This window comes from Amphiprion ocellaris, chromosome 7, assembly GCF_022539595.1.
Source record: "Amphiprion ocellaris isolate individual 3 ecotype Okinawa chromosome 7, ASM2253959v1, whole genome shotgun sequence".
Lineage (NCBI taxonomy): Eukaryota > Metazoa > Chordata > Actinopteri > Pomacentridae > Amphiprion > Amphiprion ocellaris.
In genome coordinates this window covers 38,218,675-38,232,672 of record NC_072772.1, presented here as the reverse complement: position 1 = coordinate 38,232,672, position 13,998 = coordinate 38,218,675, and the positions used below count along the sequence as shown (strand labels likewise).

General features: G+C 37.8%; 1 protein-coding gene and 1 long non-coding RNA gene across 2 annotated transcripts in view; both read right to left on the bottom strand.

Moving 5' to 3' along the window:
• Positions 1-519: 519 nt before the first annotated feature.
• Positions 520-4,666, bottom strand: LOC129349350 (uncharacterized). The gene is made up of 2 exons (XR_008602333.1): positions 4,369-4,666; positions 520-764 (listed from the first exon to the last, which is right to left on the bottom strand). It is a non-coding gene; the product is annotated as an uncharacterized LOC129349350 (long non-coding RNA).
• A 5,431-nt stretch (positions 4,667-10,097) lies between these two features.
• The window catches only part of LOC129349231 (probable serpin E3), a 19,859-nt gene continuing 15,958 nt past the window's right edge, over positions 10,098-13,998 (bottom strand). The window contains exon 11 of the mRNA XM_055011895.1: positions 10,098-13,705. Within this exon, the coding sequence (XP_054867870.1) occupies positions 13,527-13,705 (179 nt within the window). The 3' untranslated portion in view covers positions 10,098-13,526. The remainder of the gene's footprint in view (positions 13,706-13,998) is intronic.

Sequence of the window (13,998 nt, the reverse complement as noted above, 5' to 3'; positions counted from 1 at the left end):
AGGATTTTTTTTGGAAGATTTTTACTCATTTTTTAAATATATTTACAAGATTTTTCTTGCCAAATTTAGGAAATTTTTTTATGAATAAAACTTTTAAAGGAAACTTTTAAGGAGTTATTGCAATTTTCTTCCTGAAGGTTTTGCAAAATTTTCAGAAATTTGGGGATTTTTTTTGCTGATTTTTTTTCAGACAAGGTAACAATATTTTTTGGTGCCTGTAAATGAAGACAACAGGAAGGTTAAGTTAGCTCGACTTGAATTCAGTTTTCTCTCAGCTTCTTTATAAATTCCAGTGTAAATTCCATGTGATGTGAAGTTGATGCTACATTATGATGTTGACCCAGTTTGGTTGACAGAAATAAGCGATAAATTTCCTCTCAGAGTGCATAAATAGAGTGAACTGTTGGTCTGTGGAAACTCTGATCTGTTAAATGTGGCGGCTTCCCGTCCTTATTTTCTGCCTCGCTACATAAACGGAGCAGCATCACGTGACTCTGAGTGTTACTAACAGTTTACACCTGTTACCTGTAATCTGCCCGTTACCACGGCGTTGCAGTTGTCTGTTCAGGGTGAAGCTTCCAGGAGGGATTTAGGAGTTCAGTCTGTTCAGAGCTGGATTTCCTCACATCAGTGGGCTGGGAGGGTGAGGAGAGGTGGAGGTTTTCAAATGTCAGGTCCAGAGAGATTAACAGACTCCCTCCAACATCCTCCAGTCTGGCAAAAAACGGAGTCGTTCTTTTCTCTCTGCAGACAAGGTTTTAATGCTGGAGAAGAGAGGAAAGTCTGAGTTAGAGCTCCGAATGTTAAAATACGCTCTGAAAAGCCAATAGAAGTCTGAGTTTATGTTAAAATACGCTCTGAAGAGTCAATAAAAGTCTAAGTTTATGTTACAATACGCTCTGAAAAGTCAATAACAGTCTGAGTTTATGTTAAAATATGCTCTGAAAAGTCAATAAAAGTCTGAGTTTATGTTAAAATATGCTCTGAAAAGTCACCAAAAGCCTGAATTTATGTTAAAATACAAACAGAAAAGTCATCAAAAGTTAGGGCTGGGCGATATGGCCTTAAAAAAAAATCTCTGATTTTTTCACAAAAAAATCCCGATTCACCCAATTTTTTTTTTTGCCCCCTACCTAATCTCCTCACGCCGGAGTCCAGTCTACTTAATGCAAATGAGCTGCAGCCCGCAGTGGGCGCACTCTGAACTACAGGAGCCCAGCAGGCAGGCGCTGGTGGCGGATGTTGATGAGAAAATCGATTTTCATAAAAACAAATCTGTTAGAGAGGAAGGCTCTCCAACCAGGGACCGCTCGCTGTAATGAACAACACGTGGCTTCTTTTTACTTTCAGCAAGGGTGTCAGGAGATTCTCCGCTCCCAACCTGTGGATCGGAATCAAAGAAGTGAGAGACAACACCGGTTCTGCTTTGTACAAAGGGCACCCTGCTCAGACAACGCTGTAGCAGAGACGCGCTGAAGCAGTTCCTTGTCCCTTTATTTATAAAGTTACATCAAGCACGTGTATGAGTGTGTGTGTGTGCGTTGCTCGTGAGTGTGTGTGTGTTGCTCATGGTCAATGCATGTATGTCATCATGAAATAGTTCAGCATGTCATCATGAGATAGTAAGAACATTTTAGATAGTTCAGCACTTCGTGTACAACCTTGAAGAGAAGATAGTTCAGCACATCGTGTAAGAACATTTAGATAGTCACAAGAAAAACAAAATATAGGTCATAATCACAGTGGAAAATTGCTGAATAGGAGCTACTGAATAAGAGCCTACAGAGACATGAAAAACATACTGAGTGTGACAACTATGTACATTATATACAGTTTTCTTCTAACAAAGGGTAACCCACGCACAGTGCAACATGACACGTCTCGTGTGAGCTACCAAGAGGTGGTCCCTGCCGTCCTTTATTGATACAGTTGGGTTCACAAGTTAATGATATGCGAGTGGGTGTGAATGTGAGGTGTGGTCTGTGTGTGTGGAAAAATACAGTAAAATACAGTGGGGGTGGTAAATGCATTGAAACAATAGGTACAGGTTTCAGTAAGCTTATGTACTAAAAACATCATGTGTAACAGTGTAACAGTTCATACCATAGCTATTAAGCATAACTATTAATGATAATATAAAAACCTTCTAACAAAATCGACATTAAGTACAAACTCGAATTAATCGATAAAATTGATTTATCACCCAGCCCTATCAAAAGTCTCAGTTTATGTTAAAATACAAACAGAAAAGTCATCAAAAGTCTGAGTTTATGTTAAAATACACTCTGAAAAGTCACCAAAAGTCTCTCTGTTTGTGGATTTAACACTGAATCTAACATTAGATTTGAAGCCGGGTTAAATCAGAAACCAATACTTCAAATTAAATTTGTGGGGGTTCTTTGTTTTCCAAGTTATTTACATCTAATAGAATTTATACAATGAATTGTGTTTCACAAAAACCTATGGCGCAACACATTAGTAGAAATATGAGAAACAGCACCAGAAATAGTACTAAAAACAGAAACATACGGCTGTGGCACCTAGTGGGCAAATAAAACCCACAGTTACCACACTGCCCTCTATAAGCCTCTGTTCTAAACACATACTGCAGTAACACAAAAGCAGTTAGAAATATCTCATCATTAACCAACACAAAAACACAATGCATATAATAATACATTCATATTTCATGGAACTAAGAACATCATGATTGATCAGCTTGGGTCAAGATGGTGCCAGTGTGTGTGGCAGCTTGTCTCTCACTGTCAGTTTTGTTGATGATTTTATTGTAGTTCACCCTCGGCACTCAACAAATCAAGTCGCTGCTCATGTATGATGGACAAACACTGCTGGAGCTTCGTTTCTCTGCTAAAGATGGAGTTACGCCCGCTGGGGGCTGGAGTGCAGCTTATAGGGGGGGCTCCAAGCCAAACAGGTTGAGAACCACTGCTCTAACTGTCGGTGCTCCTCAGCACAGTACACGGACATAAAGTGGATTTTTAATGCAAATAACAAACAATTTACCACCCTGTCACTATATTTCATAATTCAGTCTTTCATAGCACGGTATTATTTACATTTTCTTACTGTCCCACAGTAACCAGTAACCCTTTGTTCTGTTCCCACCACTTCCAGTATCTTGCCCTTTGACCTCAAAACTACCCCCAATACAACAATAACAATACGCCCCCTGCTGTCCAAAACGACAATCAGCAGAAGAGTCACAAACAGGGATTTCAGTGGTTTTCAGGATATTTACTTGCCTCTGTTTACCACCTGGTTACACCTGTATTAAAATTCAGGCCCAACAGCAGGAACTTTATGCATTTGGACACATTATGAGTCAAGACTGAAGTTTCCAGTGATTTTGTGCAGAACTTTAATTAGTTTTGGGCAAATTCTAAGTCATTTTGGTTGAATTTTAACCTTTTAAGTCATTTCAGACATTTTCAAGTCAGTTTTTATCATTTTGAGCAGGTCATGATACATTTTGATTATGAGACAAATATTTTAACTTGTTTTGGACAAATTTTGAGCTTTTAAGTCATTTCATACAATTTCAAGTCAGTTTTTATGTTGAGGAATTTTGTACAATATTTTAAGTTGTTTTGGAAAATTTAGATTTTCTTTAGTCTTTTCAAAGAATTTCGAGTCAGTTTTTTATCTTGTTTTGAGGTATTTTGCACAATATTGTAAATTGTTTAATTGCCCTCATTTCTGTCTCCTTTTATTCCTTTTCTCTCTGTAGCAGATAATTTAATGAAATACTGGAAAAAAAACATCCCATAGAACAAAAGCAAAGGACCCTAAAAACTGTGTTAAAACCCCTACTAGAAACCAAACAGATACCACAGGAAGCATAAAACCATCTGATACCCACAGCCAATGTTACCCCCCCCCAGATTTATGGAACACCCAAAATACACAAAAAGACACTGCACTGCACCCCATAGTGGACAGCATCAGATCAGTCACCTACAACCTTTATAAAGCTCTGGTAGAAATCATCAAACCCCTCCTTGGTACATCACAACATCACTGCAAGAACTCCAAACAACTGGACAAGAACTAAACCATATCACAGTAGAAAAAGAGGAGATATTCATATGACATGACGTAGTTTCATTCATCACTAAAACCCCGTAGACGTCACATTACACATCGTACAGGAACGACTCATGAAGGACAGGACACTGAAAAAACACACAAACCTCCCAGTAGACGACATCATCACATTACTCCGGTTTATTGCCAAATCCACCTATTTTCAGTTGAAAGGAATAATCTACAGTCAGAAACCAGGTTTAGCAATGACACATCTGGCCAGGTCATCATTGTAAAGGAGAAACTGTTCTCATCTGATCTTACCTGGTAAAATAAAGTTGAAAAAAAGATCCACTTTCAGCCATAATGAGTAACTTTTTCATGGAGGACCTGGAAACCAAAGCCATCCCCGCTCTGCAGACCCACACTCTGGAGAAGATACGTCCACGACATCCTGGAAATAATAAAATCTGGACACACACAAGAACTCACTGATCATCTGAACAACATGGACGACACGGGAAACATACAATCCACACACGAAGAGGAAATAAACCGGACCATTTCATTCCTGGACATGAACATTCACCACAGAGAAGACAGCAGCATCAAAATAACAGTTTACAGGAAACCCAAACACACGGACCAGAACCTCCTCTGGACATCAGAACACCCACAGAACACAAACTACCAGTTAGAACACTATTAGAACGGACCAGAACCTCCTCTGGACATCAGAACACCCACAGAACACAAACTACCAGTTAGAACACTATTAGAACGGACCAGAACCTCCTCTGGACATCAGAACATCCACAGAACACAAACTACCAGTTAGAACACTATTAGAACGGACCAGAACCTCCTCTGGACATCAGAACATCCACAGAACACAAACTACCAGTTAGAACACTATTAGAACAGACCAGCATCATAACCGATGATAAAGACAGAAAGGAGGAGGAAAAAGACATCAGAACTCACTCACACACTACCAATATCCCATATGGGCCATAAACAAAGGAAAACAACAAGCCAAAAACAAAGAGAAAAAACTAAAACAAACAAAAACAAAACATACACAAAAACCAGACAATAAAAATGAAGACATAATCAGCATTCCATATATCTGAGGGACAACAGAACCCATACATCCCATAATGAGAAAACACAACATCAACACAGCAGTAGAACCACATAGAAAACTGCAGCAGCTATTAGTCCATCCAAAAGACAAAAAATGCAGCATCATATATGAAACTCCGTGTAAATCATGTGATAAAACATACACTGGAGAAACTGGAAGATCATTCAACACAAGAAGAAAGGAACAGCAGACAGAATAAAGGAAACAGCTGGACGACTCACAAGAAGATAAAAAGAAAAAGCAGATGAAGCAAACAAAAAAATCAGCCATCAGGGACCACTGTAAAAGAAACAAGCACATCATGGACTGGGACAGGGGGAGGATTTAACATCAGAGACCAACAAACACAAACCATGGATTAAGGAGGCCTTAGAGACCAGGAAGTGTTGTAGTTTTCCATTCCATTGTACAGTATACACTGTTGTTTCTCTTCAAAAATGCATTTAAAGCTACTTTCTGCACATTTCTGGTACTTTCTTAGGATACAGAAGTACTATCTCTTGCTAAATAAATAATGTTTACACCTATGCAGTACCTTTAGCAACAATAATAGTGATAATTATTGAGTCCATGTTGGACTTCTATTCACTAACCCTCAGAGCAGAATGAGGCGTGCACGGAGTCACCTGATATCTAGAGTCATCTACCGGTGATGGAGGGTTTAATCAGACACACCTGAAGCCAAATGGCAGAAATATAAGTCCACTGCATTACCATAATCTCATAAACTGATATATATATATATATATATATATATATATATATATATATATATATATATATATATATATATATATATATATATATATATATATATATATATATATATATATATATATATATATATATATATATATATATATATATATATATATATACATACAAATGTCATCTGTTACCCTGGAAGTGGAACCTACTGGTGATAAAATAAAACAGAATCACAGAAAGCAGGTTTGATGCAGTTCTTCATCCTTTTTACTTTCAGTACAGCCCATGGTCCGTTGTGTTTTATTCAGCATGAGTACAGCTGGGACATGCTGCTTCATCAGAATAATGCATTTTAAACTTCCTGTGGTGGAAAATGACCCGTCATCTGTCAGCAGATCCAGCTTGTCTATACTCATGCTCAAAGTAACTGCAAAGGATTGTGGGTCAGGATGGCCAGAAAAGCATGCTGGGATACTTCCCAATCCAAACAGAGGGACATCCAGGTATTCTTTGACATTCCATCTACTGGCTCATCTTTCTCTGGCTGCTGGACAGTTTGGTAGTGAGGATACTGGAATGCAGATGAGTCGTCGTCTACGTATTAGGAGTCTCATTTAGCGTGTAGGAAGCTAGAGCTGCAGGTTACTGATTGATTCATTTTGTACTCATTTACTTTGTCAAAGCTTGTAGAAGTTTTGACCTTTCACCAGCTAGAACATGCAACTAAATCTGAGCAGGGAGAGAAACAGTGGTGGTCACGTGGACCTAATATTTTCAACATCTTTTCATCATCCAACTTAGTGTGAATCTTTTACCTCAAAGCCCTGCAGCAGGACGTCAGACTGATTCTAGTCCAGGTTCCACATTCAGCCCAGTCTGATCTCCAGTAAAACCACAGCATAATAACCTATAAATAACCACAACTCCTAATTATTCCATTTGTTTTAGTGCAAAAAGCACATTTTGAAAATGTTCACATTTGAGGAATTATCTTTTGACAAAACATTATGAACAACCAGAAATGTTTTCAGAAAAATAAGTTAAATTTCAACAGTTTTATGCCTCAGTTCATCATTTCCACATGACAACTTCCAGAGTGTCTACAAAGGAACACAACATTCAGTCATTTAGTAACTCAACAATCTGGTATTTAACTCTATGATCAAAACAACTTGTCATGATGTAGAAACTATTACAAATTTACAATCTGCAGTTAATGTCTTCTCTGGAACTTTTACACTGCATGCTGTGACCTCTGACCTCTTCATCATTCTACTAACAAGTCAGGACTCTGGGATTAAATCTGGGAAAAGTCATGTTGTTGATGGACCAATAGATGGCAGCAGAGACTCAGACACAAATCTCTGTCCCTGCAACCCATCAATAATCAATAATAACACTGATACATTATCAACCAATCATATTTTGGTCATTTTCTACATATTTCTGGTAGTTTTAGCTCATATTTTGGTCATTTTGTTCATATTTATGGTAGTTTCATCTCATATTTTGGTCATTTTGAACATATTTCTGGTAGTTTCATCTCATATTTTGGTCATTTTATTCATATTTCTGGTAGTTTTTTTGTCATATGTTGGTCATATTATATATATATATGTATTTCTGGTAGTTTTATCTGTGTGTGTGTGTGTGTGTGTGTGTGTGTGTGTGTGTGTGTGTGTGTGTGTGCGTGTGTGTGTGTGTGTGTGTGTGTGTGTGTGTGTGTGTGTTTATACATATATGAAGAAATGTGTAAATTGAATGGAAAGTCCAGTGGGAGTCTGAGTGTCACCAAGTCAGAGTTCATGTCTCAACTGCGGACGTTAGAGAAGACAGGCGGAGACAGTCTTAGTGGGCGGAGCTAAACTACCTGAAACCCGTGTTTCATTCGTTATAGATCTCATTCCGTCATTCTGAAATCAGTTTATTTCTCCCCCTCTTCTCTGTAACTATTTAGCTTAGAATTCTTTGCCTCTCCTGACAACTTTTGATAGAACAGCAGAAAAATACCTTCAATTATTACAATATCACTGTGATTCTCCACTGTGTATTATGCAGAATTGTAATATGATAGCAATTTATTTGTGTTGTGTTCATTATTGATGCCTTTAACCCTTTCATGCATAGAGGTCATGACAGTGTGCAGCTCTTCTAAAGCTGTTTTCTTGTATGTGCATGAGTTTTGATGGCATAGTTGGACATCAGCCACTACAGTGGATCCTATTGCATCATTTCTTCCACTGCCAGTGATTGGCTAGCCATTGCAAATTCTTTTTTAAAAAAAAAGAGTCAAACCAAGATGGCCGGCAGGCAGCCAGAAACACCAAGTAGCTCATTTTCTTTTGTTCAAACCTTCTATAAAAAAAGAGACCTTTGCAGGAAAGAAAAATATGGTGACATCGAGGAACATCTAAGGAGTTATACAATTGCAAAATTTTCCAAGTATTGATGTTATATTGGGAGGCAATTATGATTAATCTCATGTCCACTAAAGTGCACATCATGCATCACCAGCTATATTTCAACTACAATTCATTGACCACAATTAGGCTATTACTGCTGCTGTTCTTGAAAATATGTCATCTGAGAGACTTGGGAATCTATACAGGAGAGTGAATCCCTCAATGCTGTTTGAATTATTTATGCATCAATTATTTTATTTTATAGTTCACATCACATTTCACAGTTCAATACACTGTATATCATTTTATCCATTTGTTTGTTAAATCCATATTTCTAGAGCAAAATGCATGGTGGCCATCTCAGTGGACATGTAAATATATTTTTTAGAAAAATGGGTTGAAATAAAATAAAGTTCAAACCTTGTTTTTCATGCCTAAAGATGAATAAAAACAATTGGGGGGAAAACAAAATCCTGACTGACATACCAAACAGTGACGTTTTAATTCCTTTTTGGACAATATACTAACATACATGAATTATTGACACACAAACTTACAAATTCTCAAAATACAAGCTCCTCAACTCTGTTCTTGGTTACAGTGATTCATTAGATGTACTTCTCCTATTTTTCTTAAATTACCATGTTTTCATAGCATCATCAAAATTTAATTGAGTTTTTTTTCCACAAAGTGATTTCAACATCATCAAAAAATAACCTGTGCTTATTCTAGTGATCTTTTTTGGTAATATGTTTCTTGATTACCACCCATTTGTGCTTCTATCTGCCTTCATCTTTGCAGACGGTGCCAACATGATTGACAACAGATGAGATTTTTCTTAATTATTCATTCGTAAGAACTTCAAATTTGTTATTTTTAACTGCTCTAAGCCTCAAGCAGAGAAAGCACAAACCTCCTCTTTGGTATTATCTGACCACGACATCATGACGATTTACTCTAATGAAGCTGGTCGAGTTTTGAGGAAAACACTTTAAATGAACAAGTCAGGTATATTCTAACCACCTGGAGCCTGATGTGCATCAAGAACCATGATGTTCCTTGATGCACATCAGGTGCTGCTGATCTGATCTGACCTGACTTTCAGCCACAGCATCAGTGTCTGATGAAGATAGGACAGCAGATCAGTCCTGTCTAACATCCTACTTCTGTTTCCTCTCACCTGAATCTTCCAACAAACTCCCCGACGTTCCTCCATCTGACGAGCAGAGTCCGTTCAAAAAGTTCACATTTAGTGCCAAAAATATTCATTCAAAGATGAAGAAACCATGAAAAGATCAATAAAACTAGGTGAGGGTTAAATAAAGTGGAGCTGTGTGGCTCGTGTGTTGGTGATTTGATCCCGTCAGGCGTGTCTGAGTGGAACGTACCACCTGCTCAGGTCAGCGGGGGGAACACAGAGATACAAAAGTTGAAAATCCTGGCTCTAAGCCTTAATACAGTTTAGAGTGGACTTCACAGTTTATGTCACATGAGTGCATCTACATTAGCATAACATTTAATTTCATGTAGATGAGTTTTACTGCTCCAATCACAGACTGACCTGCTGCTGACATCACCTGTTCACCTGGAGCTCACCTGTTCACCCGACAGCAGCAACAAACTGGAGAAGAACTGAGGGATTCTGATGACAAGTTCATGGATCAAATAATAATTCAGTGGAATCTTTACTGCAGTAACACATTTTCTTCACCATCATATTACCTGAAAACTAAAAGACTCTCCTCAGTGAAGCAGCTCCTGGTTTATAAATCAAAACGCTGGAAAACACAGAGAAATACTAAAAGATCATTTTATTAAAACCAACAGAAGCTGGAAGAGGATTTTTTTTTTAAAAAGGCTTTTGTTGCATAAATTCTGCAGCTTCCTGTTGTTGTTGTGGGAACAAGGTTTGACAAAATCGGACTTTCTGAGTGTAAACTGACTCAACGAAACCTGAACTCCAGTCAGAGAGAACAGGTTCCATTAGATTAGACTCTTTATTGTCAGTGGAAAAACAAACATTTTTAGTGCCCAAAACACCACGACAACACGAGTAAACTTGTTTTATGGCCTAACAAAGAGAAAAACACACACAAAAAAACTCTTACATTTCACTTTCAGATTCTGTGCTGTTCAGAATCAAAATGAAAATAAAAATCTGTTTCAGTCCAATATTTTACTAAAACATTTCACAAATACTCCAAACACTGATAAGAACATTTCATATAAATCATCCATGCAAAAACCTCCAATCTCCAATTATTCTTTATAAATTTATAAATTTTTACTGATATATTTGAAAAATATCAAAAAAAGGAAAACATACAGTAGATTTTTTTTTTTAAATAAATAAAAAACAAAACACATTTTCACATCTGAGCTCAGAAACTAAAATCATAGTATTTTAAACATAAATCTCACGTTTAGGTCGGATATTGTCCATTTATAAAGGAAACACAGAAAAGTGGGAAATATAAAATAGAAATAATTTTAAAGAAGTGATAAAAAGCCCTCATTTCACACACATACACACTTATAACGACCAGAATAATCACCAGAAGGACTCAATTATCAGCCAGAAATGTTAAAAACAGAAATAATTCATTAGTTTTCTTTCCATCAGAGAAAATTAAGCATATTTAGGCTTCAAGTCTTGTGAAATTATCTTTACTATACACATTACTGCTCTCTGGCGGACACAGGCGGTAACGACACTATTATTATTATTATTATTATTATTATTATTATTATTATTATTTGAGGCAAAGCTGGCGACATTACAGAGGAGCAGCACTTCCTGTTTCAACGTAAAACTATCGTAATGCGTTTATGCTAAAACGTGGTTTTGTGAGACTCTGCAGAATCTGCAGTATGAACCAAAATCTATTTAAGGACCACTAGCTTGTAGACTCCCTCAAATTGTGTTTGTTGTCACTATACGTTCAAAAATAAACACGTTATAGCTAATGTACAAATGCATTCGTGACCGGAAGTGTTAGCCGAGCTAGCGGAAGTGCTAACGAGGGTTTGCTATGACACGGACTAATACCCTAACACACATAGTTCTAAAATCAATTCTCTCCAAGACACAGAGCTCTAGCTCCGTTTCCTGTCCCAGGTCTAATGTTTCAGCCTGATATCGTGATCAGCACCTTTTAAAGAGACGCTGCTGGTAGCGCTGGAGTTAGCTTGTCACTAGCTTCTGATTAGCTGCTAGCTCGCTAACGCTGCCATCACAGTTGTAGCTATAGATTGTCATTAGCTACATTGTGGATTCATTTCCTGTTAGGACGTGACTCAGACTACAACAAAAGTAATTGGAGCAAGTGGAGAAGCTAGCTGTCGTTAAATACGACTTGGTTTACACCAGAGATCCTTATGAATCGACCTAAATCGCTTAGTAATACTTTTGACATAAAATGTACAATAAAGAAAGATGCTTTTACGTTGAAGATGAACAGGAAGTGCTGCTCATCTGTAATGTCGCCAGCTATACCGTTAGTAATAATGTCGTGTCGTTACCGCCTGTGTCCACAAGAGGCCAGTAGCGCCCCCTCCTGTGACATGATCTTACATGAGAGAGATTAGATGACAGCAGAGACTCAAGACACAAATCTCTGTCCCTGCAACCGATCAATAATCAATAACAACACTGATACATTATCAACCAATCATATTTTGGTCATTTTGTACATGTTTCTGGTAGTTTTATCTCATATTTTGGTCATATTCACAGGACTCACCTGTTTTGAGAAAATCTCCACAACTCCTTGCACTGCTGGCATTTTCTGCACTTTTACAATTACATGTATTCCACAAGCCACTTTATGCTGATGTCACTTATAGTGTAGTAATACTGTATTCATTCATTTTTCATTCTTGTATATATTATTGTTATTATAATTATCTTTACTGTAGTAAACTGTAGTTAGTGCTGCTCTGAAAGATTTTTGCTGCTCTAACACTTGAAATTTCCCCTGACCTGGGGAGTAATAAAGGACTGTTGTATATCTATGTGCAAGAACTGATACCTCATCTTCCTGTATATAGTCTTCTACATGGTATTTAAAAAAATCTGTGCATATATCCCTCTGGGCTGGAAACTGATTATAGTTTACTGCTATGGTGTATGGCTCTGGCATTAAATATACTACATATATAGCTGGTGGTAAATTCAAAAATATGTAGACGAGCAAATCAAGTGTAGTGAGGGTGATGCAGAGTAGATTGATGGAAATGGGCAGCTGGAAGCAGTGGGCTGGAGGAAGGTCAGCAGCAGCAGCATCCCACACATGGAGATTAGGCCAGTTGGTGGGAGAACCACCACAGATCTGAAGCATCCAGCTCTGGGATCAGGGACACTCGGAGAAAGGACACAGGGAGAAACAGAGTGAGTGTAATGCAATAATGGAACATATATTTATGGTATACCATTGTATATAATGCTAGATAGAGAAGGGCTCAGTGCATCCACAGAGGTTCTCCAGCAGCCTAGGCCTGTAGCAGCAGAACTAGGGGCAGAACTAAGGGACGTCCAAGAGGAAGTCAGTTGTGCAAATGAAGACACCAGCTCACCCCGTCAGGGTCCCCCAGTCGTCCCCCATCGTCACCTTCATCAGTAACACCTGACAGGAAAACCTTCATCTTCATCAATTATACCTGACAGGAAAACCTTCATCTTCATCAGTTACACCTGACAGGAAAACCTTCATCTTCATCAATTACACCTGACAGGAAAACCTTCATCTTCATCAATTATACCTGACAGGAAAACCTTCATCTTCATCAATTATACCTGACAGGAAAACCTTCATCTTCATCAATTACACCTGACAGGAAAACCTTCTTCTTTATCTTCATCAGTTACAGAGTTAGGGTTCTTCAACAGGTCCTCCATCAGCAGGTCAGTTCTGTTTCAGGTCATCAGATGAAGCTCTGGGAAACGTTGCATCAATGTAGAAAAGTTTCCTGGATGTTTTTTTATTTCACCACTGAACATGAATCACAGAACAGAAACAGATTATTTATTAATTTCATTTTTAAACTTCTGAGAGAGAAGGTCCAACAGGAGTAATTCACACACGTGTTCCAAAGCTTCTGTTCACAAAAACCCTCCAGGAGCTCAAGGATAGGTCACCTGTTGATGCTCAGCTCAAACCTGTCTGCTCCACTGAGTATTTCTGTAGTGTCTGATCAGTGCAACTCATTCAAAGATCTATTTATTTTCATACTAAAACTAAAATGTCAAACAGCATACCCTGACTAGGGTGCTTTTCTAGACTAAAACATTGAAAACATCTGTATGATGTGAAGTAAATACCTGTGTGAACCTGTTGCAGTAGAAATAAGAACGGCCGATCTGCTTTGAAAACTGGAGCTCGGGATCTTTTGAGGAGGACCATCGCTGCAGGGATAGAAAATCATGTTTTAGAAACTTTAGACAGTTGGTTTGTTCTGTTCTATTAACCCTCGTGTCGTCCTGCGGCTCAAAATTGACCTGTTTTAAATTTTGAAAATGTGGGAAAAAAATATTTTCACAGTGAAACTTCTGATGTCCACATTTTCAACATTTTGGGGAAATTGTTGAACATTTTTTTGGTGGAAAAAAAAATGTTAAAATGTTTCTCAACAACATTCATAAAAAAATCAACCAAAATCCAGCGAATTTCACTGGATTTTGGTTGATTTTTTTTTGTG